Genomic DNA, 27674 nt, shown 5'->3' with positions numbered 1-27674 from the left:
CGCTTGTCCTCCAGGTTTTAGAAGTTTCCGACTTTACAAAAACCTGATTCAAATTATCAACCCATGCAGGACACTGGCCCTCCATGGCTCAACTTTCACACGTTTGTCATTCCAATTTGAAATTCAAAACATTAAGCATATTCAATTCACCTTAGTAACAAATTTCAATATTTCAAAAATACAGACATAGCAAACTTCACATTTTTAAATGACATTTTGGTAATTATCAGGCAAAAAAAAAAAAAATCACAAATTAATTTCAAGTTATTTACCTGCTCCTCCTATATCCATTCACTTTGTCACAGCATTCCAATTTTACTATACTCAAAAATGAAGAGTTCCCTCATTTATCACAGTTAATGGAGGGCCAAAATGAGGGCAAGCGATGTAATCCACTAACACTAGTTTTGTCATTCCCCAAATTTTTTTTTAAACAAAATTCCCAATTTTCCACAAATAAATTCACCATTTCTCAAGGGCACAATCTCAAAAGATTCCGTTTGTATTTCAGTAGAATCGTTCACAAACTCAATTAACCGTGGGCATGATTTTGAACATGGCCTAAACTTGCATCTGATCCACAGCCTGAATACGGCCAAGCAGCAGCATAGGAAATGGATGGATGAACTTTTTTTGTTTATAGTGCAAAGAAAAGCTTGTCAAGACCATTTAGTAGAGGTCCAAAAACATTTATTCACAAACCACTTGAAAGTAAGGCAAGTAGTATCAAAACTAATTCGAGGTGCGGTTCTATTAGAGACCCAATGATATGCTCAAATGTTCGTGAAACAATGTGCTACTTTGTCCTAAGCTGCACTAAAATAGAATAATTGTATCAGGATGTACATGTATATACTATGTATATACTAAAGCCGTAACTTTTTCCTCATGATTTGGGCCCTGCGTTTTACAGTCCAGTGCAGTTTATCTACATTTTTTTTTTTTTTGGCTAGCCACCAGGAGACAATCCACCGGTGAAGAAAATGTGTGTATCTGTTCAAGGTCTCAATTTATGGAACAACCATGAAACAGAACTGAAAAGATGTGAATCAATGGCTGAACATGAAAAGAGTTTTATAATTAATGATTAAAAATATGTCTAAATTGAAAAAAATTGTGTCTAAAAGTTTGGGATGTGTAAATTTGATATAAGGTATATTTGACTGGATTTAAATATGTATGATTGTATTTATGAATTATCTGCAATATGTTTGTATGTTCACTAAAATAATCTAGCAATTAAACATTGGAGACAGAAAATGCTTTCGAAAAAGTGATTTTGAGTCTGAACTGCTATTTAACTATGCAGTATTCTGTTGGTATTATGTTGAAAATAATGCATCCATTTTTGCATAAATATGTTGGTGCTAAAAATGCAGGCATGTTGAGTATGTTAAAGAGAGGATGACGCTGTTTAGACAATTCATTTTAAAAAAATTATAAAAAATTTAAAAACTTCCATAACATCTTTTTTGCGTGAGTATCTGATGTTACTACCTGCGGCTTATAGTCCAGTGCGGCTTATCCGTGACAAAAATTGTTTTTTGCTCAATTTTTGGTGCTGCGGTTTATGTACTGATGCAGCTTATAGTCTGGAAAATACAGAATGTTTATATTAAAAAAAAAAACACCTCCTATTTACCCTCTTGACATACAATGTCAGAAATGATTGGAAGATACCTGTGGAGATAAACGTGGCCATTCTTTTAACTGTCAAACTAACATACTGTATGCATGTCAGACAAGCTTTTAAACGCTCTACAATTTTAATTCATGTTAGAATGCAGAATGATTAAGAATTATTTATCCAAAGAACAATACAAACTGACACTTAGAAGCACCAAGCGGTAATTTTGTTTTAATAAAACAAATGTCCACAGATAATCTTCACGTAATTATAAAAATCATTCTAAAAATCCACTTCAAAAACTCACAGCATCTGAGTCTGCCTCACTCATTAAAACATGCTGTGTTATTCATGTTGTGGTGCCCCCTTCAGACTTGACTTTTGCTTCTTTTGGTCCTTCTGGCCCATGATGCGATACAGTTTTTTACGGGCTTCCTTCTGTCTCTTCAGTTTGGCCTCCTCCTCCCTCTCTTTCTGCAGGAGGAACTCTTTGTGTTTGGCATGCTGCAATGCGTGCGCTTTCTTAGTGTTGTAGTTATGGACTGTGCTCAAAGCGCGGAGAAGAGCTGCCACCTATGCAGAAAAAAAACATTAAAAGCATGGATTATTTAAAATAAAATCATCCTTACCCGTTTGTGGGCCCTCACACTATTGTGGTGGAGGGGTTCAGGGGTCCTAATGATTCTAGGGGCTAGGGCTGCATGGTTATGGCCAAAATAATAATCATGATTATTTTTGGGCAATATTGAAATCCCGATTATGATTCACAATTATTCATCATGTTTGGTCAAACGTCTATTTATTGCCCTTCTTTTAAACAAGCAGTATATAAGGCTTGATACTTAAAAATAACTAATAATAAACTAAAATATATGACTGAAATAAATAATTTGAATAAATTCAAGCAAGACATGGCAAAAATTGGCACACAGGGCAACACAGCTTACTTGCTGAGTGCAAACCAATGAAAAAAAATGAAGCCAAGAACCAAGCACATTATTTACTTTTATGCAAATTTTAATCAATTAGTAGTCAGGTGAGAAAAGCAAAAGCTTTTGTCATGCAAACATGTGGGAAACATGGTAGAATGACAGTGTTTGATTTGACATGTATAGCCAGTTTTCAAATGTTAATATCGTTGGTAATAGAATTGTGCAGCTGTGAAGGGAATCAAATATTAGGTTGTTATTATTATGTGCTTATTTCTTGTCTAGAATAGTGTACATTGCTATGCATCTATGCAGTCCTAGTTCATTTCGCCCCAGTCCTTAGATAAAGCTGTTGACGCAGGAAAGTGTGAGCTGGGACCTTGGCCCAGCTGTTGGTGGCACCCGACTGGCTCTTTTTGCTATGTCTTGTAATGCTTTGCTGAATGAATAAAAATCAAGCAGGGACGCTTCAGCGATGAATTAGTGCCGGCAACGCATGAGTTCGTTCGCCAAGCTTTTTCCCTGTGTCATGGCAGAGAAAAGTCCATCTTGGCTGGTCTGAGTTACTCTTTTTGTTGCTTAGCAGCTAGCCTTGTCCTAGTCTTCTTTTAGAGATTTCTCTGACAGCAGCCTACTAGGAGCTAAGTTATCTGGGGGCAAACAGGTACGAGGTAAGGGATGAGACCACTAACCCTTAATGATAAGTGAAATGATTGCGTTGCATTTTCCCTTGACTAAACACAGGTAAACGGGGCCCCACTACGGTGGCCGAGCCTGCACCTTGGGGGGGAATCTTGGCTGGGCTAAGCCCGTAATGTGGGTCCCCCTACCCATGGGCTAACCATCTGTGAGAAGGGCCAGAGGGACCTTGGTGTTCTGATTCCCAGCTGTAGAAGCTAGTTCTTAGGACATGGAATGGCACCTCTCTGACAGGGAAGGAGCCTGAGCTGGTGTGCGAGGCAGAAAAGTTCTGACTCAATGTTTTGTTATTGGATTTCTATGCTCATCATGGATTGTCCAAAACAAACACCATGTTCAAACATAAGTGTTTCCAGTGCACTTGGCACCAGGACAGACCGTGGTTCGATGAACGACTTTGTGGTCAAGTCATCGGATTTGCAGCTGCATGTTTTGGACACTTAAGTGAAAAGAGGGGTGGAGCTGTCAACTGATCACCACCTGGTGGTGTGTTGGCTCCGATGGTGGGGGACAATGCCGGTCAGACCTGGCAGACCCAAACATATCGTGAGGGTCTGTTGGGAAAGTCTGGGACAGTCAGAAGGAGTTTTGCCTTACACCTCCGGCAAAATTTCTCCCACGTCCCGGTGGAGGCGGAGAATATTGAGTCCGAGGGGATCGAAGGCGGATGACCGGAGTTGTGGCCGTAAGGTGGTGGGTGCCTGTTGTCACAGCAATCCCAAAACCCACTGGTGGACACCCGCAGAAAGTAGTCCTATTGGTTCTTTTTGGTCTGCCTGGAGGCAGCCGACCGGTACCGGCTGGTCATGTAGAGTGCGGCTTTGGCGGTCGCCGAGGGCAAAAGGGAGGAGTTCGGTGAGGTCACGGAAAGCAACTTCCGGGCAGATTCGAGGCAATGTTGTCCACCATCCAACGTCTCAGAAGCAGTGGGTTTTCATTAGTTTTGTGCACTTATATTCCAAATTCAAAAATTCAAGCGTTGATCAGTCCATGGTGATAAAAAGATTGGGGACCCCTGTTGTAGACGACCACCACAAACATCATTCAGCAACGTCTGAACACAGAGTTTCACTTACCTTTCTTTCATGAGGTTCTCTGATCACACTAGGCCTCTGCATGTCCCTGGGTTTCTTTCCTTTCCGTTGCTGCAGTTTTGGTTTGCTTTTGAATGGAAGAGCCTTCTGAAGCTCTTTGGGGATGTGGAGAGGATTAAAGTGTGCTTCTGTCCGGGCCACAGGCTGATTTGAAGATTCATAGAATTAGGGTTACTTCTGGTGACAGACTTAAAACCATCAATTACAAAAATGATTACGCCATTTTCTAATGTAAAAAGAAAAATAACTGGTGAAAAACAGCAATTCTTGAAATGGGGCTGAATGAATTTATTGTTTGTTAAATATAACAGCTGCCGCTTTCGGACAATAGTCTAACCATGCAAAAACGGCCTTTATTAAGCACACATTTTTCTATTTTTAAGTCCCAAACAGGCAAGATTTTCATGATTTTAGAGATATTTAGGGGTACGTTAGAATTTAAGCAATGGCTGTTACGCACACTTTACACATGAAAGTGGCCGCTGTGCCCAGTAAAGGGTTAAAAAAATGAAGTTGTTTAAATTCTTTTTTATAAGACCTAGAAAGAAAGAAATGAAAAATGCCAGATATAGCGCAAGTACTTAAAGCGCTTACACTGACAACTCATTTTAACAAATGCACTCACACAGCAGTGGTGGTAAACTACATTGTGTAGCCACAGCTGCCCTGGGGCAGACCGACAGAGGCGATGCTGCCATATTGCGTCTACCGACCAGCCACTGGAGGTAAGTTGGGTGAAGTGTCTTGCCCAAGGACACAACAACACATGACAGAGCGGGATTCGAACAGCCGACCCTTCTGTTACTGGACGACCTGCTGTACTGCCATGTCCTGCCATGGCTGCATACAACAATACATACAATAATCTCATACAGTCAGAAATTTTGAGGAACGCGATTATATTCTTTTCCATCAGCGTATATCCCTAGTGTGAATCAGTAAATTTGGTAGCATTACTGTAAACACAATAATGGCAAATGTTTTTGTGGGACTTAAACTTTTATCCCATTCAAATAAAGATGGGAAACTACAGAAGACAAAATGGCTGCATTGGTGCTATCATTTCAGAGTGGAGCCTACCTTGTACAGAGAGTCAGGATTGGGTTTGTTGCGAATTCCCAGGTCATGTTTGAGCTGCCCCAGGGTTCTCATGCCTGACCAGCTGTCCTTCTGACCCACAGGTAGTAGGAGAGACGTGACAGCATTGTAGAGCTGTGGAATAGACACAGGATACCACGAGCGCAGGAACACGATATCTGCAATAAAAAAAAAAAAAAAAGATCACACAGGTTAACAGTCTTAAGAAACCTGTAAAGTGATTTTAGTGATTTGTTTATAAATATTAGAGGCAGGAGTTTGCATGTTCTTCCCATTGCTGTGTAGGGTTTCTCTGGGTAACACTCTAAATCAAAGGTCAGCAACCTGCGACTCTTAAAAGGGACAATGTGTAAGATTTAGAATGTTTTTAATTAAAAAGAAATAAATTAAATGATAACCCTTACACATTGTCCCTGTGGCTTGGACTGGCTGTTGGGGTTGGGTGTGAATGAGATTGGTTAAGTTGGCACTATACAGCAGTGCTTCTCAAATAGCGGGGTTGCGTGAGGTGATGGGGGAGGGAGGGGGGGGGGGGGGGCCTTCATGTCATGTCTAATGTAATTGCAATAAAATAAGAATTTTCATCACTTGTTTTTTTTCCAGGCACTTTAATGCACTAATGATCTAATGCACCAATGATTTTTTCAGTTTTAGACTAAGATGTAACCCGAATAAATTGTAGTTGAAAGTAGATTCATATTGCTTTTGTTAATGATAATGTTAAAAAGGATACAGGTTTAGGTACGGATGCTGTTTTTTAGATCATTTGTTTATAGTCAGCGCATCGTTGGTGGAGTGCGCAAAGTTTTTTCTTTCCTGGAAGGGGGGGGGGGGGGGCTTGGCAAAATGTAATTGAGAATCCCTGCTCTACATTTACGGAGAATTTACCCCTGAGTTCCTTGGACTACGCCAACGCCACGCCAACGCCAACTATAACTGATGGACTTAGGAAACTTTTCAAGGATGCACTCTTGAAGAATGTGACATTGCTAAATGCACACAGACAGTGTAATGTGGAACAACACTGAAAATGACATTGAGGAAGACTTTCTAAATGCAAGAAACGGTGGGTACCAGACACAATGTCCTGGTAATCAAGTGAGAAACCCACAAAAAAAAAAAAAAAAAAAAAAACTTATATGTGCCCCTGTATTTACACGTGAAGTAGTTTGTCATGTTTGAATCTACTAGGATTCTCTACTATACGATTCTCTGTTATACGGTACTAGTGTTGTTTGTATGCTGTACTGTAGAGTCCGTTAACTGCCAGCTATATATAGTATTGGAGAATACTATACTCGTCTGACTGCAAGGGGAAGCCGTTCCGAGTATTAAGTGCTGCAAAACGCGTGCCGGCGCGTCAAGTATTAATGCAGCTAGACTTTTGCTGCAGGCTTGTTTTCGCTATAGTGAGTTTCAGAGCAATGCAAATCCAGAAAAAAACATTTTGTATTATGAAGTGAGGTCTTTTTCCCTGTATGAGGATGTGAGAAAGAGGGAAAGGCCTCAGTGCATGGATTTTTTTTTTCACACTGGGGGGGGGTAATTTTGCACATGCAGGTTTCATTGTAGAGGAGTTTTACTGAAGATAGAAAAAAAAAAAGAAAAGAGAAACTCGCCACTCATGAGCAGCTTGTCCTCAAAAGTGGCTCTAAAGGATCCTGGAGGAGTTGACAGTGCTTTCTTGATTTGACCCCTGACGCCAGACACTGTTCTTATTGAGGCGCCTTCACATTTAGCCACCTCCAGCACTGTATTGAACATGCCCTACAAAAAAGGAGAGAGCAATACAGATGTCACTTCTCCAAAGGCAAACAGCGGACATATTTTTAACTGCCTACATAAGTGGTTATCAGTTTTCTTTTACTTTATACCTTGCAGAGGTAGACCATTGTATTAGACAATATAGATACAAGAGGTAGGTGAGCTAGTTGAAACCTCCTACCTTAATGAAGCAAGTGTTCTTAAAGATCTTGTATGGGTAGCCAATGAGTTTGAGCTTTTTTACAACAGTCACCGACTTATCTAGGTCCAAGACGACTCCTGTTGCCGCAATACGGAAATTGGCCTGTGCAGAAGGAAAATGTGCATTTAATACACTACCAAATCATATCAATTCTTATTGAAACAGGTCTTATTAAAAAGCATTAAAATAGATTTTCTGATACCTGCTGAAACCTTGATAAAACCTATACCCAAAGGGCCTACATGCGTTTGACAAACCACTGTTCTAGGATGTACAAAAAAGCTCAAAAGGTTATGTGTTACAGAACGAAAAAAATGTAACTAAAATTTATTATAGTAAATTCAACTCTCTTTCAGGATTACACCTTATACCCTTTGTGCAACTTGGACCACGAACATACAAAAATAAAACTTGTGTATGTCTACTTTTGTGCGTATGTCTATTTCTTCCAATTTTTCTAGCTTCTCAATCCTACAATCGTGAGCCAGGTTTTGCTCTCAACCTGCCATTTTACCAAGGATCTTAATTGTATGTCTTCACCAAGCATCTCAACTGTAGCGTAAGTCTGTTATTTAATCAAAATGAAAATAAAAAAATCTTTGTATTTGACCAACATAGAATTTGATGAAAAAAAATCTGGTAAAAAAGATACACTTGTTAATCAGAAACATCCAAAATATTATGTAGGTCTCTACTGTCAATTAATTTTCTCCTGAAAAGTCATTGAATGAAAAGCAATTTAGACCATTTTCAGCAGCATATTCTCAAAACTTAAAACAGCAGTACTGTATCTGGAAAACTGTTTCACCTGTTGCTTTCAAATGTTCTACTATGTATATTTGTTACTAATTGCCTCCAGAAATGAGATGTCAAGAGTAGGTGCATGGTGGCCATTGGAAATTTGGGGAAAATGCATAGAATGGACAAAAAAAAAAGGTGATGAGTATATCCACTGCCAACTCTATGTAACTGTATGTCAACTCTGTATGTCAACTCAGGTTCAATCTTCGTAAACTATTTAAAAAAAATAAAAATACATCTAACAAAGTGATAAATAATAACCCTATTTGATGTGGGGTTGGGGGGGTTACTTGATTCTTCTAACCTTTCAGCTTTTCCCTTTAGGAGTCGCCACCGGGGCTCAACGGTCTCCATTTAAACCTGTCTCCAGCAACATCTTCTCTCACTCCAGCTACTGTACCTTCATGTCCTCTTTCACAACATTTATAAAGCTCCTCTTTGGTCTTCCTATAGAGCCCATGCCTGGCAATTAAAAAATCAGGACCTTCTACCTTTATATTCACTCTCTCTCCTCCAGACATGTTAAAACCATCTCAGTCTGGCCTCTCCGGCTTTATCTCCCAAAACTCTATAGGACGTGCTGTCCCTCTGATGTATTCACTTTTCACCCTATCCATCTTGGTCATTTCCAAAGAGAACCTCAGCATCTTCATCTCTGCTACCTCCTGTCTTTTCCTCAATGGCGCCATCTCCAAGCCAAACAACAATCGCTGGTCTCACCATAGTCTTGTAAACCTTTCCTTTCATTATAGCTAAACGTTTTCTATCACATCTGACACTTTTCTCCATCTGTTCCAGCCTGCTTCTAGACACTTTTTCACCTCTGTTCCACACACTTCATTGCTCTGGACTGTTGAACCTAAATACTTAAAATCCTACACGCTTTTTATCTCTTCTCCATTATCTTCAGTCTTCCACTTTGATCCCTATCATTCACACACATATACAGTACTCAGTCTTGCTGCAATCAAACCTTCATTCTTCGATTATTCAAAGGAATAATCAATACAATAACACATTTTACTTATTAATTTTAGTTTTACTTACGTTAATTCCTGCAACCGATTGCAAAGCCAGGAATCCTGTTCCCTGTGGTGTAATTGGACCTGCAGAAGCAAAAGTTACAGAAGAATAGTTCATTAAGTTGGTTGTAAACTACATTTTGTAGCCACAGCTGCCATACCGCCCCTCCGACCAGCCACTGGAGGCAAGGTGGGTAACGTGTCTTGCCCAAGTACACATGGGCATCCTTTGTATTAGTGCTGCTCACCGGATGTGTGTGTGTGTCTGTGTGTGTGTGTGTGTGTGTGGGGGGGGGGGTTCTATGTAATGTTTGTGGGATGACCTGGACCAGACAGGGGCACAGTATTCTACAACAGAGTATGAAAGTTTGCCGCCCCCCATTTTTCACCAGCAAAGCAGGTTGTTTTGTGACTTTCGCTTAGCAGCGATCCCCTTATTACTTATTTTTAGTTCTTAGAACAAGTTTTAACAGATAAAAACTCTGTCAAGACATAACTTTGGCAACAAACAGAGACTGGCAGCAATTTAGCTCACTGTGTATATAAATAAGTTTCGCGATGGTCAAAATAAAAAAAAGTCTAATAAAAAATAATAATAATAGTACAAATGTGGCTCTTGAACTGTATAGTAATCTCGAAACAAGATCAAAAAGACTTTTTGGCTTGATATATTAGAAGTTTAAGTTAGATTAAGGATTTTTGCAGTATTTTAGCTCATTCATGAATGACTTTTTTTTCCCCCTCAAGTGTTGGCTTGCCATTAGTCAAGTTCAACACTTGCATTTTTTTAATCATGTAACTTATGGTAAAACAACTTAGCGTAGAGATAAAGATATTTAACAAATCATATGAATGACTAAATTTTGTTGAGTTTGAATTGTTTTCGTTTGAGTACGACTCAAATTGAAAATTTGCGGGTGCAATGTAATTTGAATACAGCTCTCAGATTCATGCAAAGACATGAAGTCGTGTTTCGCGAGATCCTAGATGTGCAAATGAGAGTTGTATTCAATATACCTTGCACTTGCAAGTTTTCAATTCATAAACTTAACAAAATTTCGAGTCGTACTCGTAATAATTGTTTAACCCACAAACATTGCTTCCATTTTTCTCATTCCAAATATATATAGACTTCCCACAATTCCCTGTTTTCCACACCGAAAATCCCACTGACTTAACATTGGGTGATTTTATATTTTCAATATTTAGCATATTCATCTCGCCTTAGGGATCATTCCCATCATTCCAGTAATTCATACATTTCAATATTTTGCCATCATTCAATTCATTCCTTTCACATTTTCATCATTACTAATATTCACACAATCCAATAATTCATAACTATTTTATTATTATCCATAATTCCTCATTCATTCCCACTGTTCTCCCCAAAACTTTGTAACTTTCTTTCCTCACCATTACTCAACTGATTTACACCGTTTCAACTTTAATCGATTCCCCCGATTTCCGCCATTCCATGAATTCCATTTTCCTCTTCCCACAATTCAATATTTTCCCACAATTCCACTTTTTTCAGTTTTTCCCTTGTATCTTCTACATTATTCAGCCTATCCAAACCGTTCCAACTTATATTCAGAATACTTTACAGATTCAAGCCATTCAAACATTCCACATCATTACACCATTCAACGCCTCTCCCTTGTGTTTTTGCCTTCACACGCAATTTCTTCAGGAATTGCACATTTTCTAGTTGCGAGAATAAACTGCATGGCTGTTTTTCTACAATATATGTGCCCTGCAAATGACTGATGCCAAGTCAAGTTTTTATGTCAGTTAGACTAGGCTTCAAAACACAAACAATCCTGATATTGCACATTCAAGATTGTCTTTAAAATTAATTACAATTAATCATTTACCCTTACTGTAGTCATAAAACAGTATTGTTTTGCTGCCATTCACGTATGGATTTAGAGCCATGCATAGAAGCAAGGGATGAGATGTTTGCACAACCAAGTTTACCGAGATTAGAATGCTGTCAGATATCTCAGCCCTAAACAGCACAATATTTATTTTCTTTTGGCTGTTTTCTTGGGCTAGAAGTGCAATACAGGGAACGCTCTGCTTGTTCATGCTCTGCATGACAATGAAACACACTGCCAACATCATAAGGTCAACTTCAAAATAAACCTTACCTGCAAATAAATAAATAAATAAATTGCCACACACAAAAGCGAACATGAGCTGTATCCATTTAAAATTCAGTAAGAGGAAAAATCTCTGCTGCAACTGCTAGAGCAGGAGCATTTTAAAAAGGAGTCCATAACAAAAGTGACTCACCTGTTTATGTTGAAATTTGCATGCTAGATCGTTACTTTGTATGCAAAGTAAGTGAGGTCACAAGTGATGTTTGTTGACTTTAAGTGGATAGTACTGTTTCATCTTACCCCAGATAGAGGCCCCACAATGCATGTGCTGCGGTGTGTATTTAAGAAGGCGGTGTCGTCCATTGTGGTCTTCAATATGATACAGGGGGATAGTCTGGAAACGACGCCAGCCTAGTGACAGTATGAGTGGGTCTCGTGTCTTCAAGATTCGATTATACCAGCGGTGCTTCTTCAGTCTCATCTAAGTCAGACCGAGAGAGGCACACACACACACGCACTTGAAAAAAAAAGGAAAACCCTATTAGAGATGTAAATATATTTGACAAACCTGTAAGTATCCAGTAGTCCCTTCATTGGAGCCTAAACCACCAAGGATGATGGGATAGTGAGGATCGAAGTTTGTGACAAATTCACAGGGCAGAGCGGAGATCTCCAACCTGAGGTACATTCCTGATCGGAAACCTTCATACTGCACTCTTGTCTCATCATCCAACTCCTCAAACTCGGCCCTGTTTAGCTGTTGGGAAAATATAAATTATAATAAGGCCCAGATATAAGGACTGTATACATACTTACACTACTGTCATCATAATAGACCAAACTAAAATTGTTATTTTAATGATCAGGAATTGCACAACAAATGTTCTCAGGTTCCTGCTAAAAGTAGTAAATTGGTTTCTGCTTTTCCTCTCCACACTTTCTGGAACAGTAAGTAAAATCCTTTCTTTTTTTTTTTGCTTTTTGTAATAATTGTACAATTTTTTTTACAGAGGATTAATTTTCATTGGAATACATGCAATAATAATATTTTTTTTTAAAAAAAGGTTGAAAATGTTTGTCTTGTCTGCTAGAGATGACCTGATGGAAGGTTCTCCTCAGGCACAGTGATTATTGGGTTCTGGTTCACCTTCCTAATTAGGGCCCTTTTTTCCAGATACTTTCTAACTATAATTTTTAGATCACTCACCAGTGTTGAATAGTATGAAAATATTCTGCCTGGCAATTCAGTTAATGATAGCACCCAAATATCATTTTACAGTATAAAGAATTTGGGGCATTTGAGTAAAGGAGAAGAAATCCTGCAAATTTGTACAAATACCTCTGCCTGCTTCTGCATCTCCTCTTTTAGATCATCAAAGTAAGTGGCATCTTCTTCATCATACTCTGCATCAAACCTCTCTTTCAACTTCCGTTTTTTGTCCAAACGCTTGTTTTTCTGTACTTCCTCATCATCAGTCTTCATTGGAGTGTCAGTGTCATCATCTTCATCACTACTGCCATCCTGTCGGTCATAGGTACAAACATACTATATAAATAATATCACAAAACATAGGATAGAAATAACTGAGTGCTAAATTTAAGATGTTTATGTAGACCAGAGGTTCTTAATTATATTTTGTTGCCAGGAAAGAGAAAACTTATATTTTGTTGCCAGGAAAGAGAAAGGTTTTCGCGTCCCCACCCTCAACACACAGACGCACACACCGTATTTTAGACGAAACTTTTTCCTCATGTTTTGAGCCCTGCAGCTTATCTGTGTTTTTTTTTTTTTTTTTGGGGGGGGGGGTTGTTTTTTTTTTTTTTTTTTTTTTGCTAGCCACTAGCAAGCAAATGTATTTGTTTTGCATAACGATCTGATGTTATGACCTGCAGCCTATAGTCCAGTGCGGCTTATCCGTGACAAAAATAATTTTATGCTCATATTTTGCTGCTGCGGCTTATACACCAGTGTCCCTGAAAGTCCGGAAAATACAGTATTTTTTTAATTTTAATTTTTTAATTCCAATTACACTTCACATGAAAAAACAAAGCCAAGCCTTTTCCCTGGGGTTATCCGCGTCCCGCTGGCATCACCTCGTGCACCCCAATACCCCACCCCTCCAAGGGGGCCCACCCCATTATTTGAGAAGCACTGATGAAGACAGAAATTTAATACACTTGTATACTACTGTTTCAATATATTAATTATTTCTTAGCAAAGAAAATACTGTGCATACTATACTGATGTTAGTACAGTACGATTATGTTTGTATGTAAGCAATGAACTTTCTAAGCACACCTCGGCTTCATCCTGTGTCGCAGTTTTGGCTTTGAGGACTTCACCTGTTTCCAGATCTTCAAAATCTCCATACATCTCATCTACAAGAAAGATGTTTGGTTCATCATTAGATTAACAACAACAAACACATCATCAACTAAAGGTTTTCCTGCATTTACAGGTAAATGTGAAGGCAGCAGCCAGTGTCTTAAAAGGCCCTCATCAGGGAAATTCAGGTTTTAGGGTTGTTAACTACGTAACAATTAGGGCTGCACAATTAAACAAATTTTAATCGTGATCACCACACTGGCTGCCACGATTAATTAAGCTCATCCTCAGCGATAATAAAATGTAAAAAGTCAAGCATTTTTTTAAAAAATTAAAAGTCAAATCAAGCACTTTGTCATCCTGCCACCAGGGGGCAATGTTTCCCACATGTTTGCATGACAAAAGCTACTGCTTTTCTCACACTTCAGTAATATATTATTTACCAGTGTGAAATGGCGTTGAATTTCTCACCTGATTCCTAATATATACTGTGCTAGCTGTCAATTGAGACCCATTTTGAAAAAAACGAATGGCAAAAAAAATTAAATTCCCTTGGAAATGACATTTTGACTGCTAATTGACTAAAATTTGCCTAGAAGTAAATAATGTGCATGGTTCTAAATACAGTGGGCCCCCGGGTTACGAACTTAATCCGTTCAGCGGCTACGCTCGTATCTCGAATTGCTCGTATAGCGGGCAATCCAAACCCATGTTAATTCGTGAATGCGTGCAACGCGCGCCGAAGCCTTAGGTAAAAACGACACACTGTATACATATATTAAAAGTGAGTGACATAATCTGCTGTACACTTACATTTTATAATAAATACAATGGATAAATAGCTTTTACCTTTGAAACGACTAGACTTGAGATGGGTGTAAGCAGAGGTGGGCAGAGTCCAACGCTCAAAGTTAACACGGCGATAGATATGCTATTGGTCTTACAGTGTTACAGTAACTCTTTCAGTCAGGGTGCAAATCACGCAGCTACTAAAACATCATCCTCTTAGTTCTTTCTTTACCGCTGCTAGTAATTTTAGAAGCTATGTCTAACAGATAAAGTTTGCAAAGTCTTCACAACATTCCGTTTTTCACTAATTTTCTCTCCTTCCTTCCATCCTGTCCCATCAAGCTAGATAAAGGCGTTCGGCCAATAGCATATCGGCATTTCTGTGATTGACGTGTGACGCCGGCCAATAGCATCTCCGTGAGTGAGACCGGGTGACCTTAATCGACCAATAGCATATTCGCATCTCCGTGACTGACTGATAATTATTCGCACTTTTTTTTTTTAAACGGTTGGAATGTATTGACAATTAATTTAAAAAAACACACACATTTAAACCAATGACAATTCTTTGTCCTGCAATCGGCACATTTAATTTCATGTCAGCTGTTTTTCCCTTTAGCTGTACAAACACTACACTTAAATGGTAATATATTTAGACACCGTGAGTGAGACAGTCAGTGTGACGTTGTAAGACCAATAGCGTTCACGTTACTACCATAAGTATCTACTGATGATTGATGATGTCGCTACTGTTGATTTTATTGACGTAATTAAACGAGAACATTTCTACATACTCAATGGCCGGCATGTCGAATTGCTCGTAAGGCGAGAGGTTTGTTCGTAAGCGGAGGACAAAAATCTCCCTGATCCACGCTCGTAAGGCGAATTGTTCGTAAATCAGGGTGCTCGTAAGCCGGGGGCCGACTGTAGTTCTAAATATTTTTTTCATTGGTTTACAAGTGTTAGCTGTGTTGCCCTGTCTTTTTACCATGTCTTGGGGGGCATTTGGCATTTGTTTTAATTATTTACTTTATTTAGTAACAATGTATATTTCTCACCCTAAACACCCCCAAAGTGTGATTTCCCTTCATTGATGCATTTCAAAGAATTCCTTGTCTATCTCTGCTCTCAACATCTATCCAGCACGACCAGATAAAAATGGGTTTGCAAGGGGTGCAATGACATGTGAATGCCCAGTAAGGCCCTCATTACTACCACTACACAGCCCCTGAAGTACCTGTGCAGCGTAAAAACAAGCCCACATTATCTGAGTAGTCAAGCGTAATTTCATTTTGAGGTAGGGGCTAAGAGGGTTTGCACAATGTCAGCCAAGTAAACAGCTACGTGTTTTTTTTATTTTTTTAAATTACCGTAATAATTTTTAGTGTAGGACAAAGTGGCAAAAACATGTGTTGGGGGGGCAAGCCAGACAATCAGCAAGCATTTGTGACTCATCATTTCACAGGACTGCATGAGGCATCATGCCAATAGAAGTGTAGATTTGTCATACAATTACAAATTAATTTGGGGCATTCCCCATGACTGCACCTGCAAGAGGCCATAGCCGTAAGTACATGTTGTATAGAAATGAACCATGTGCATTGGATGAATTTGTACAGCACATTCATCTTGTATAAAGACAGCTTTGATGGGGCATTTTTTTTCTGCTAATAATGTCGGATATTTCTCAATATTAAGTACTGTAGTTTTGAGTTTCACGATGTAAATCACAAACCTTTCTGTTTTAATTGTTTCATCAAGGATGCGCGGTTGACAAGACCTTTCACCCTCTGGTTAAAAATTGTGCTCCGAAAAAACAAAAAACAAAAAAAAAAACAACCTCAATTTCATAAAATAAATAAATAAATAAATAAATCACCAGTGTGCCAAATGTAAGATTTGATAAATTATATACATACTGTATATAACCAACCATCGCCATTTCACGGTGGAAAATTACGAAAATCACACCACAACAGACAACAACGATTAAGTTTCTTTTGCGCATGCTTGAAAAGTAATAGCATTCCATACCATTGACGGCAGGAATCTCTTCCTGGGGGAGGGATATAAAAATGCATACCACTATCATTTTCACTTATAATGAACTCCCATATGAAGCCAACTCCTCACTCTCTTGACTGAGTAAACTGCAATCCCTCACACTCTTGACGCAGTATCACGCAATGCTGACAGTCAACCCTTGGTCTTGTTATTGTTCAATGGAGCAGGAAGAGAAACCTTACAAAACGAGCAAAATCATGGTTACTCCAGCGACAAAGGCAAGGAGCTTACTTACCCCAAACAATGTCAAGAGCTGGAATTGCATGAAACCACAGACAACAGTTTTGCCTGTTTTTTCTAAGAGTGGTTCCACATGTTGGGGGACCTTGTACATCAACTCAGATATAAAAGGCAAACTACCAAAATTATATCAGTGTGGGGTAGAATCTGATGGTTACCATTTATCCACTTTCATCACCTGTTTTTGCACCCAAATAGAGGGTGGCTTCAGCAGTTGCCGGGGCAAAAACTCAGGTGTGGGAGGAGTTCAGTGAGGTTGTGGAAAATGACTTTTAGACGACTTTAAAATGGCCTTAAGACTATTGTGGGACTGGACTGGCAGCACAACGACACTCTTCTATGTACACACATTCACAGTAGGGCTGCACAATTAATCGAATTTTAATCGTGATCATGATACTGGCTGTCTCGATTAATTTAGCTGATCATCGACAAAATTAACATTTGAAAAGTCAAGCACTTTTTTTTTAATTACAAGTTAAATCAACCACTTTTCCATTCTACCAGCAGGGGACATTGTTTCCCGGCTGTCGATTCAGACCCATTTTGAGAAATCTAAAAAAATTGGAATAAATTTGGCTTGAAATGGCCGAAAATTACATTTTAACTGCTAATTGATTAAAAATTAAAATTAAAAGCTTAAAAGTAAACAATGTGCTTGGTTCTAAGTAGGCTTCGTTTTTTTTCCATTGGTTTGCACTCACCAAGTAAATTAACTGTGTTGACCTGTGTGCCAGGATTTTGCCATGCTTTTGACTGAATTTGTTTGAATTATTATTTATTTAGTTTATTATTATTTGTAACTATCAAGCTTTCAAGCCTTGTTTATATTCTGCTTGTTTAAAAAAAAAGAGCAATGAATAGACATGTTGATGAAAAACATGATGAATAATCGTGATGAATAATCGTAATTTCAATCTTGGCCAAAATAATCATGATTATTATTTTGACCATAATCGTACAGCCCTAATTCACAGACTTCAAAACATACACATTCCTATGTTCAACGTCACCGCTGAGCCTAACCTCCACACACGTAACGTGACTACGCTGTGAAAATGCTGGGACTGTAGGCTGCTACCAGCAGGGCACTTCATGAACCCCCAGAGCTGTGAACTGTACCACTTAAGTATTTGTTACAAAGATTTGTTGCCCATATGTCTTCTAAGTTTTGGGATGAAAACTCAAATGTTATATTTAATCAACAAAAGCCTCAAATTTTACTTTACCATGTTCTTTCAGGAGGGTGGCAGCATCTTGGTCCTCCTCCCACTTCCCCGTTACAAAGCAATCCCTAATGGAGATCAGCATCTGGATGGAAAATTACAATCTTTCAGCAACATTGGAATACAATTAATATATTAGCTTATACATGTGTCTTAAAATATTACCTCCTCTAGATCCCAGTTGTGAGAAGAATCAGGGTTGAAATGGGAACAATCAAGAGCATTCACTTGAAACATTCCACTTTTCTGAGGGCGGTTGACATGAAAGAGTCCTCCCAACTCCTCGTCACCATCACTGTCGATGTCCTCTTTTGCCTCAGCAACTATAAAAAGACAAATCCTTGTAAGACCAGACGATATAACGCTATCATAGTGGAAATATACCGGTGTTCTCTTCAGCGTACACTTATTTTTTTATATAAATGTGGGTAATGCAAAAAATAAACATGCATGTTTTTAATATGCAGATTGAAGCCTTAAAAAGGCATAATTTTAACACCTGAACCATAAACCATTTTTCGCAGGTTGGGCATAGCTTCTTGGTGGCGTAAAAATGCTTCAGATGCCTTCTGCTGCAGAGAGTCTTTCCACCGCAGAGCTCCTGTAGACCAGAACAAAAAGCCCCCATGAAGTGAAATTATAGGACAAACAAAACACTTGTATGTGTCACAAACTAAGTACAAGTTACAGATCAGGGAATTTGGCCATTTGAATTGCCGACATAAAATATTGGGAGGATGTTAAATATGTTGTTGTAATAAATTTGAATAAATTGGAATTGAGAGTAAACTCAGCTTTCCTGTGTTCATGTTTGGTCAACTACGGGCTCCACTCTAGGTCGACGGCCATTATTCCGAGGGCAAATCTAGCCTTCCATGTCCCCTGACAACGGCCAAGGGATGAAAACAAGAAGGGATAACTACAGTTCCTTATTAAGGTTTAATAATAAAATATTTTAGTTAATCTTTGTTCTGCCTGTAATTTGTCTCAAATATTTAGCAATTATACATATACACATACATGTATACCCTCACTACTTCGCGGTTTCACTATCGTGGTTTCGCCACATCGCAGATTTTTTTTTTTTTCTGATCTGTCAACAGCGTGTGTGACTTTGAGGGCACACAGCTCTCTGGCATGCCTATAAGACACGTAATAGGCTCTTGGTGACCACGGGTGTTGGGGCGGGAGTAAATTACAACTCCTGCCCTGCCTTCCTGTCATCAACCAATGAGGGCAGGAGTGGTAACTACTCCCGCCCCCCCCAAAAAAAAAACAATTTCGTGCAGTTCAAGTAGCACAGTAAATAACAAAAATATGAATGCAGTACCTAATGAATAAAATTTTTCTCCTAATTGTGCAGCCCAACAGAAAAACGAAGAAGACGATTCATGGCTCAAACTTGTCGTGTGAATATTGTCAGTCAGCAATTGTAACAATTCTTCTTACACAGGAGATTCCACATACAGGGTGAGTCTCGACTCTGCCACTGATCACATATTTGGTAATAAAAAAAACTAAAGTGAAAACACATTTTAAAATGAAAATATGCATTTACCTAGCTCTTCTTGTCCATTCTCCTCACTTTCCATCACTGGCCTTTTCACAGTTTGAACTTCATCCTCCTCTTCCTCTTCGAACAACGCTTCCTCATCATCGTCCATCTCCTCATCACCACACTCCTCTTTATCCTCGTCTTCTTCCGAGCAATGCCCAGAGTCTCCTGCTCGCCGGGTCTCCCTTTGTTCCTCACACATCTCTAGGTCATCTTCACTGTCAGCAAAAACAGGTAACTCTGCCACAGCTTTAACATCTTTTTTCTCTTCCAGTTTATATCTCTTTGAGGTTGGGCCATCTTGATCACTTGAATATTTACACTCCTCCGCATCACTTTCTTCAATGTCACTGTCTTCGATGTCACTGTCTTCATTGTCACTTGAGTCACCAATTTCATTTTTATCACCCTTTTCTTCAGTGAAGATGACTTTTCTTCTCTCTCTGTGGTTTACCGAATCCCAGACGCGCTCCTCCATATGACTGTCATTTTCTCTGTCACAAACAAAAAAATAATGTCACTAGCATGTAGCAAAAACACTGCATCACTGGATAACTGTCCCCATATCAGACACCCCTTAACCACATCCGCTCACATCAGCTTTAAACCAGAGGAACTAAGCATGGATTCTGTCTCCCTTTCTATGGGCATGCCTGTTAGCTAAGTGTATAATGCTAGGAATGTCCTGGAGGTTAAAAGGGTATCAGATAGAATGATACATCTGAAACTTAAAAATAGAAGTAGGGATGTTAGTGGCTATGCTCCATAGGTTGGTGAGTTGGAAGAGAAGTAGAATTTCTGGTTGACCTTGATAAAGTATTGAAAAGCATTCTTAGAAGGGAAAGTTGTTATTGATAGAAAAAAAAGCAATGGACATGTTGGTGCAGGAAACCAAGGCGATAAAAATGTGTAAGGCTGGTATTCAGGAGAACATAGAAAGGTCATATTGTGGTTGACTTTGCAAAGAGTATGGGAAAAGAGCTTCCTCCTTAAGAGGTATGAACATAGGGTGACCTATAAGACTGGCAGTAGAAGTACACAGGAAGACGGCATCTTGTGTAGATGATGTAATCTTAAAATCAGTGACTGCGAAGCAGTGGTCGGTGAAAGTATACCCAGATAACAGAAAATGGTGGTGTGTAGGATGGTTGATGAAGAAGATGAAGAATGCAAACACTTTGAAATGGAGAAAACAGTGGAAGCTAAATAAAAAGAAAGTGTTGGATGACCTTTAGGAAGGAGTTGAGACAGGCTCTGGATGGGCAGAGGTGCTTCCAGTTGCCTGGACAACTATAACTATTCCAATACTTAATTATTTAGGTTATTATTTAGTTATTTAGGTTGATCAAAGATATAGATGAAAACATGTGAACTTATGCCATGAGTGTGATGGGAATATGGAAAGATTATGTTGAAGGGTTGATGAATGAGGAAAATGAAAGAGAGCAAAGATGAGCTGTGGTGAGTGTGATAGAACAGGAAATAGCGTGATACAACAGGAAATAGCCAAGATTAAAGACCCTGCGGGTTCTGGCTGCCCGCATGGGTTATAATTTTGGTCGAAACGAGAGGGCCGTTAGCTTGTTAGCCCAAAACTTGTGCAGCCTCATGGAAACCATGTGCATGTGCCCTATTTTTCTTTCCCTAGTCATATCAAGAACAATGGAATACAATTGGAATACACTTTGTTTCACCTGCTCTGTGTTTGGACATCTGCAGAGTCCAGAGTAGCAGACCCGCTGAAAAGGGCCACCTTGCTGGCAGCCATCTTGGCATCCAGAGTTGCGTGTGTATCAATAAGAGACTGGACAAGCTCTGTTGTGGGTCTCATCTCCTTTTGTGTCAAAGAAGAAAGAATTCACACGCTTTAGTGGAAATTAAAAACTTTCAGATAAAACAAAAAAATAAACATTTAAAAACAGGCATGATTGGTTTCCAAAACATTTGGATATTGCCACACCTGCTCTTGATTAAAATGGGATGCAGGAAGGTCAATGTACACAGCGTCTTTGTCATATACAACTCCACCAACTCCAGCCATGGGTGCATAAAGCAGTCGCTCTTTCTCATTCAGTGCCCTTTTTTTCTGAGAATCTGGAAGTGGGCAGGGGTCAGGCAGAAAGTTCACATCAGCAACTTGGAAGTCTCCAACACCTGTGAAGAGGAGACATATTGTTCCACTTTTAATTAGGGACTGTTTCCAAAAACAGTTATTGACAGTGGACTTGCTAAGCATTTGTTGGGAAAAACCAAAACAAAAAAAATATGCAGACATACCTGGAATATGGACCTGGCTTTTGTTTTTCAAATATGTGCCTCGCAAGTAGCCATATAGCGACACTCTGCGATCACATTTCATGTTGGTTCTGACCTGTTCGGGGTCAGTCAAATCCTCCATGCTATGTGGAGACAGGGAAGGAGAAAGAAGAGTGGACACTATGTCGATTATGACTGTGATGAGTTTAAAAAAATAAATAAACTACGCATTCATTCCACATTTTGAGTAAAAAAAAAAAAAAAAAAAAGTGCTTGCTTCTTAGCAATACATCTGAAGTAATTCTTCTATCTCTTACTGACCATACGAGTAAACCTGGCAGAAGACTAGAAGACATGGCACACACACACACACACACACACACACACACACATTATATAATAGCACAGGGAATAGCACATCCAGAACGGAGTTCAAATCCACCTCGCTCCCGCCTTCCTGTGTGGGGTTTGCATTTTCTCTCCAAGCACTTCCTCCTACACCTATAAACATGCATAGCAGGTGTATTGGACAAGCTAATTTGTCCTTAGGTGTGATAGGACGTGTGGATGGTTGTTCATTTCTGTGTGCCCTGCAATTGGCTGGCACCCAGTTCAAGGTGTCCCTCTCTACTGCCCGAAGCCAGTTGGGATAGACACCGGCAAGCCTGTGACCCTAGTGAGGATAAGCGGTATATTGTGTGAGCATTGTGTGAGTTTGAAATGTCTGATTGCATTTTAATTCACCGTATGACGTCTTGTCTTCACTTGGTGTCTTTAGTCAGCGATTGAATATGATTCTTTAATGGTAGTGTGTTGTTGTTGGTAGCGAGCATTTGGAAAGCTGATTGGAACTCAACTAGCTCTCAAGAAAAAAAATTCAGAATAAAAGCCAAATAGGGCCAATGCACAGATGTCCATGTTTAATTTGGTGCGTTGAGTTACAAGTTGTCTTAAATTGGTGTGGTGGCCTGTTATGTTATGCTGTTGCAACACTTGACATGACTATTCCTCAAACTCTTTCTGCTCCTCCTCCAACAGCAAATGGGAAACGTCAATTGAGAATGCAGCCCTCACATTTTTCTCCACCAATTAATCCAGGAAACCATGTGTGGCCTGAACCAAGATGATTGTTCTATACGGATCACAGATTAAGTTTAACAAAATGTGTCACTCTTGTACACAATGAACTGTCGTTCAAAATCCATTTGGGACTGTTGTTGGGCGCATCTATAGATGAGTCTGTTCATGGTCTTTGAGACGTTTGTGTCTCAGCTCACAAATGTAATACAGAACTATGTTGTAAAAAAATTAACTGGTGAATCAATTTTCACCTCTTCCAATCAGGCTCCTCATGAAAAGAAGGAACCCACTCCACCCTCCCTTCAGAGGAAATTTGGGAATGGAAAGTCACTGCACTGGTTCATGTCTTCACTCTTTCTCCACGTTCTTTGTGTTTTTTAGGTTCGTTAATGCTTGGACAGTAATTCGAATCGAATGTGTGGCATCTAGAACACCTGTTGATATGGACGCTATAGATAAATAGACAGTTATAAGGTACAAACAGAGTATGTCAGTATGTATAAATTATAAATGTTTGTTTAATGATTGTTAATTAGAAGAATAATTATTGTAGCAGACATTTTAGAGGTGAGGAAATCCGTTTCTGTTAATTTTGAAATGAGAATGCACAAATGATATCATCATTTGTAATAATAAAGAGAACATTTTAAAAATGGACAGTCACTGCACTGGTTTGGGTCTCCACATCATCTGTGTTTTTAAGGCATTGAGCCACAAGAACCAACATATTCTATTGTTGACTGCGATTCCAAGTTTTTGGGCCCGTAACAAGAGCCGGAATCAAACCAGTGACTTCCGCGCGGTGAGGAGTACCTCCTAACCATTTTGCCACTGTGCCACCCACATTTAAAATAAGAGCATGTAAATTTGGATTTTTACAAATCACATCCACTGCTGTTTTTGTGATGCAAAAGAAAAAAGGACCAAAAAAAAAAAGAAAAAAAAACAGGAAAGTGTTTAATGTATTTCTGAAAACGTGGTCTCACCGATCAACAAGCACATAAGGGTGGGATGTCTGCCAAACCAAGGGACGAAATTTCATGACTGAGATGAAGCGGCCAAGGTTCTTCACTTCCTGTGTTTGATACTCCCCGTACACCATGCCAGACAGATAAAATAGCTTGGCACCCTGTAGTTTACAAACAATAACCTTATTAGCACAGAGAAACTGGAGGTTTTTCCTCAAGGGCACAGGTTTACAAACTCAGGATTTAGATAGGCAGACCAACACCCGTGCCGCTTAGAGGCTGATGTGGGTGGGAATGAAAATAGATGACTTATTTACCTGGTAGACCTCTGTCCAGAAGCGATGTTTGAGGTTTTTCTTGGTCCTCCTTAGTGTCTTGTTGTTTTTAAAGGAATCTAGGTGAGTGAGCACACCCATGATACGAGGAAAACCATGCACTTGGCAAATGTTGAGAAACTCAAATGTTTCCATTTCAAAGCCAAAGCTGGCATCAATCAACATAAGAACCTAAAAGCAAGAAACTCTTTATTATTTTCCATAAATCTAGAAATCCCACATACCCGAGAACTGACTTGACTATTTCAATCTCAAAGCAGGAAAACTGTTTTTATATTAAAATGAATTGGTGTCTATTGAACTCCATTTTGCATGTTCTACTGTACCTGATAAGCAAGTCCTGATTAAAATGTCTTTTTACTTACCAGGTCGGCTACTTTTGCAAGGTCAATCATTGTATTTATGTCATTGTTACACTCCATGAAAGTGAGACGACGTTTCTTGCCTGCCAAAAACACATCCAGAGACTTCACTTAATTGAAAATGTTTTTTGGTGACATTAACATACAGGGTCAGTCAAAATGATCTGGCACATTTGTGGGTTTAATAAAAGACAAATAAAGTAAAGAAACAAAAAAAGGGTTATTTTCATAAAGTGCATATAATGCGTTTTTTTTCATATCATGCCTTTTTGCTTTGTTCTTGTATAGTGCCATTTTTTGTTTCTTTTTCAGTTGATGTCATGAATTGGACTGGTGAACAATGCGCTTCCATTGCGGAAACTATCAAAATAAACAAATCTGGTAAGGGCTCATGTCTATCAAGTTTGAAGGGCAAACAGAACACTCATTGTTGCAGTTACAGGTTCGTCTTAATAAAAGTTCCAACAATGAAAGCGCGACGCTCACCGTCCAATTTATGGAATTAACTGAAGAAACAAAAAATAATGGCACTATACAAAAACAAAATATTCGAAGATGCAAAATAAAAATCAATGTTGAGAACTTGTGATATTACAATTTTGTCTACAACCTGACTAGCACCACAGTGCACCGTTGAGCATCACATTGACAAACAATCATTGACAATCAATTCTGAATCACATAAATTTAAATCCCAATTCCCCTAAGAATTTCTAATACCACCATAAACAATAGTAAGAACAGTAACGTGTGGAGTCGAACATAAACTCACCTGAGACGATAGTCACAGGGCCACATATCTCTCCAAGTTTCTGACGCGTGAAGTTTCTGATCAGGCATCGAATTAAAGTGCTTTTCCCCACCTTGGGGGGTCCAACTACTACAATCACTATTGGAGGAGGCTCTAGGGGTGTCCGATCAACAAGAGGGATGTGGTGTTTTTTGGTCTTTATATCCTGTGCCCTGGAAAATGATTACTTACATTAAACAAATCAAGACCGCGAGTGAAATGAATTAAGATGACAGACACCATTTAAAGTACCTGTGAAAAGTCCTGGCCATGCGTACAGCTGACTGTACAGCAAAGGCTTTAGGCTTACGTTTACGTTCATCATTCTCTGTTTGATTTCCCTGCTTCCTCAATTTTTTTCTCTCCGCCTTTGGCCCACTGTGTTTTTGCTGATGTTTCTTCTGTTTCTTAATATGGCCTTCCATTGTGTCTGCTAGGTCAAAACACAGCACACATAAATAAAAATAAACTCCCTCAAAATGACATTGTAATGTATGGACATGTTTAGCAAATATAGAGTACATTTATAGCCTTTTTTTTTCTTTTTTTGCAGACTGCTGCGTATCACCACAACCAAAACAATTACAGGTCTTCCATTAGAGTTCAAATTGGCGTTATATACAAGCAATCCAAGTAAAACATGCACATCCAACACCAAAACGGATAATCTTACTTCATAGGATTCACAGAAGTCACGGCTTCTATTAAGTCACTTACTGAATTGTAAGCAATAATATTTAGCGTTTTAATAGCATTTCAAACTAAACGTTTTCACTTACTCACGTGCGAACGTCCACAAAATTGGGGACTACTTTGTAACTTGTCTCTGGAGGCAAAATCTCTTCTGACTGCCTGCGGGCGAAGATTTCATTACACACAAGGGCCGAAAAACGAAGATTTTAGAGACAAAGTTGGCAAAAACATAAATATACTTAGTGAACCTTAAAGCCACTGCCCACATGTATTTGATAAACTTTCACCCGGAAAATAACGCGTATTTTCTTCCTCGTTTATTTATTTTCATTGGCCACTCGCAATCTAGCGATTAAATATATTGTCGCCATCTACCGAACCGGAGCCAAATTTCTCAAGGCACCCTAAGCACCGCAGGCGGTCGTTACAACGCCATTTGTAAACCAGGGCCTCAAACGATCCATAGTCATAGGTTTGATTCGCATACTGTATTTGATTTGTCAGTAGTTTTACATCGGATGCCCTTCCAGACACAACCCTCTGTATTTCTCTGGACAAAAAGGCACTGGCTTCTTGTACCTGCTTGCGGCTACATTTAAAGAAAGAAAATAATAATAATGCATCACTTTTATGCAGTGCTTTTCTGGACTCTCACAAAGACGTTTGAAAAAGGATAGATTACAGTGGCGGTCCGTGCGTTTCACACTTAGGCCTTCAATGATTCGGCCCCCTCAGAAGCACACGTACGCACGCATTACTGGGCTACTGTAATGTAGGGGACTACTTTGTAACTTGTATGCTATTTTCCAGAGCATTTAAACATCAATAAACTCGCATCAGCAATTGAAACTTATCATTAGACGTAATATTACCAGAACCTAAAAGAATTAATAATAATTTTAAATTATTTGTCCACCAAATTTTATGAAGTCTACCAAGTGTCATGTCGGTGCGGCATGTTGGCGACGGATGTGGGAAGGTGGATCGAAAATGCAGGGAGGATATGAGATGAGCTCAATAAAATGATTTATTACTCGCAGAAGCTGGGCGAAACACTAGAGCTACACTAGAGCTGGAACACGCTCATGACAGGTGACACGAATTACACGAACGACAGACGCCAGGAAAAAACAACACGAACCCAGAAGCAAATAAGTCAAATTCCACAAAATAAAGCCACAACAGGAAAACCCAGACAGAATGTGACACCAAAAGCAGGCAAGCTCTTACAAGATTGTACACTAAATTACAAATCACACGTCAATAGAAGAACATCATTGTATTTCTTTACAACTAATTGAATGTGAATAAAATAATGAAAATGATGAAAACATACTAAATATGAAAAAAAAAATCAAATGCTCGACTCACCAAAATGCATGTCTCCCGCTTCTTCAATACAAAATCCATTCTTCTTTCTTTCCTCGGAAAGACTTCAATGGCTTGCTTGTAGAGTTTCTGCATTTCATTTCAAATAATAAATATTTTTGTATTGACATGGACACCAATGCTGAAAGTCGCCTTGGTCCAATTTCTGTTTTGTTCTTCTTCAGCCCCCAAAAAAAAGTGACTAGATTTGAATTTTTTTCAAAATGTCCGCAGTTCTGGCTTCAATGTACGCTATGCCTCATGGTTGCCGTTAGCTTACG

At 39.1% G+C, this 27674-nt stretch overlaps 1 protein-coding gene across 5 annotated transcripts; it reads right to left on the bottom strand.

Moving 5' to 3' along the window:
• Nucleotides 1-1831: 1831 nt before the first annotated feature.
• bms1 (BMS1 ribosome biogenesis factor) lies at nt 1832-26297 on the bottom strand. Of its 5 annotated transcripts, none has more exons than XM_088438747.1 (23): nt 26112-26297; nt 25585-25765; nt 25315-25505; nt 24546-24625; nt 24163-24351; nt 23864-24006; nt 21819-21940; nt 21502-21695; nt 21236-21375; nt 19545-20035; nt 18486-18587; nt 18152-18309; nt 17990-18071; nt 13641-13720; nt 12681-12863; nt 11910-12098; nt 11642-11822; nt 9262-9320; nt 7393-7515; nt 7067-7214; nt 5430-5605; nt 4332-4493; nt 1832-2200 (listed from the first exon to the last, which is right to left on the bottom strand). In XM_088438747.1, the coding sequence occupies exons 2-23, from the start codon at nt 25755-25757 to the stop codon at nt 1973-1975; spliced, it is 3594 nt and encodes a 1197-aa protein (XP_088294873.1). In that variant the 5' UTR covers nt 25758-25765; nt 26112-26297; the 3' UTR covers nt 1832-1972. The 5 variants fall into 5 exon arrangements, with proteins under 5 accessions (XP_088294873.1, XP_088294874.1, XP_088294875.1 ...); XM_088438748.1 differs by having other exon boundaries at nt 25585-25762; XM_088438749.1 differs by having other exon boundaries at nt 26116-26297.
• Between the last annotated feature and the right edge of the window lie 1377 nt (nt 26298-27674).

This window comes from Hippichthys cyanospilos, chromosome 17 (genome assembly GCF_059441005.1).
Source record: "Hippichthys cyanospilos isolate Australia breed blue-spotted pipefish chromosome 17, RoL_Hcya_1.0, whole genome shotgun sequence".
Lineage (NCBI taxonomy): Eukaryota > Metazoa > Chordata > Actinopteri > Syngnathiformes > Syngnathidae > Hippichthys > Hippichthys cyanospilos.
Note: the sequence above shows the minus strand (reverse complement) of the source record. Positions and strands in the feature narration are given on the sequence as shown.

Excerpts from the sequence above, each read along its gene's own strand:
- bms1 (XM_088438747.1), bottom strand. The coding sequence starts at position 25,757 with ATGGAAGGCCATATTAAGAAACAGAAGAAACATCAGCAAAAACACAGT. Across the intron at positions 13,721-17,989 it reads CACCCTCCTGAAAGAACATG|ATGAGATGTATGGAGATTTT; the intron begins GTAAAGTAAAAT and ends TCTTTCTTGTAG. Across the intron at positions 2,201-4,331 it reads GAGAACCTCATGAAAGAAAG|GTGGCAGCTCTTCTCCGCGC; the intron begins GTAAGTGAAACT and ends TTTTCTGCATAG.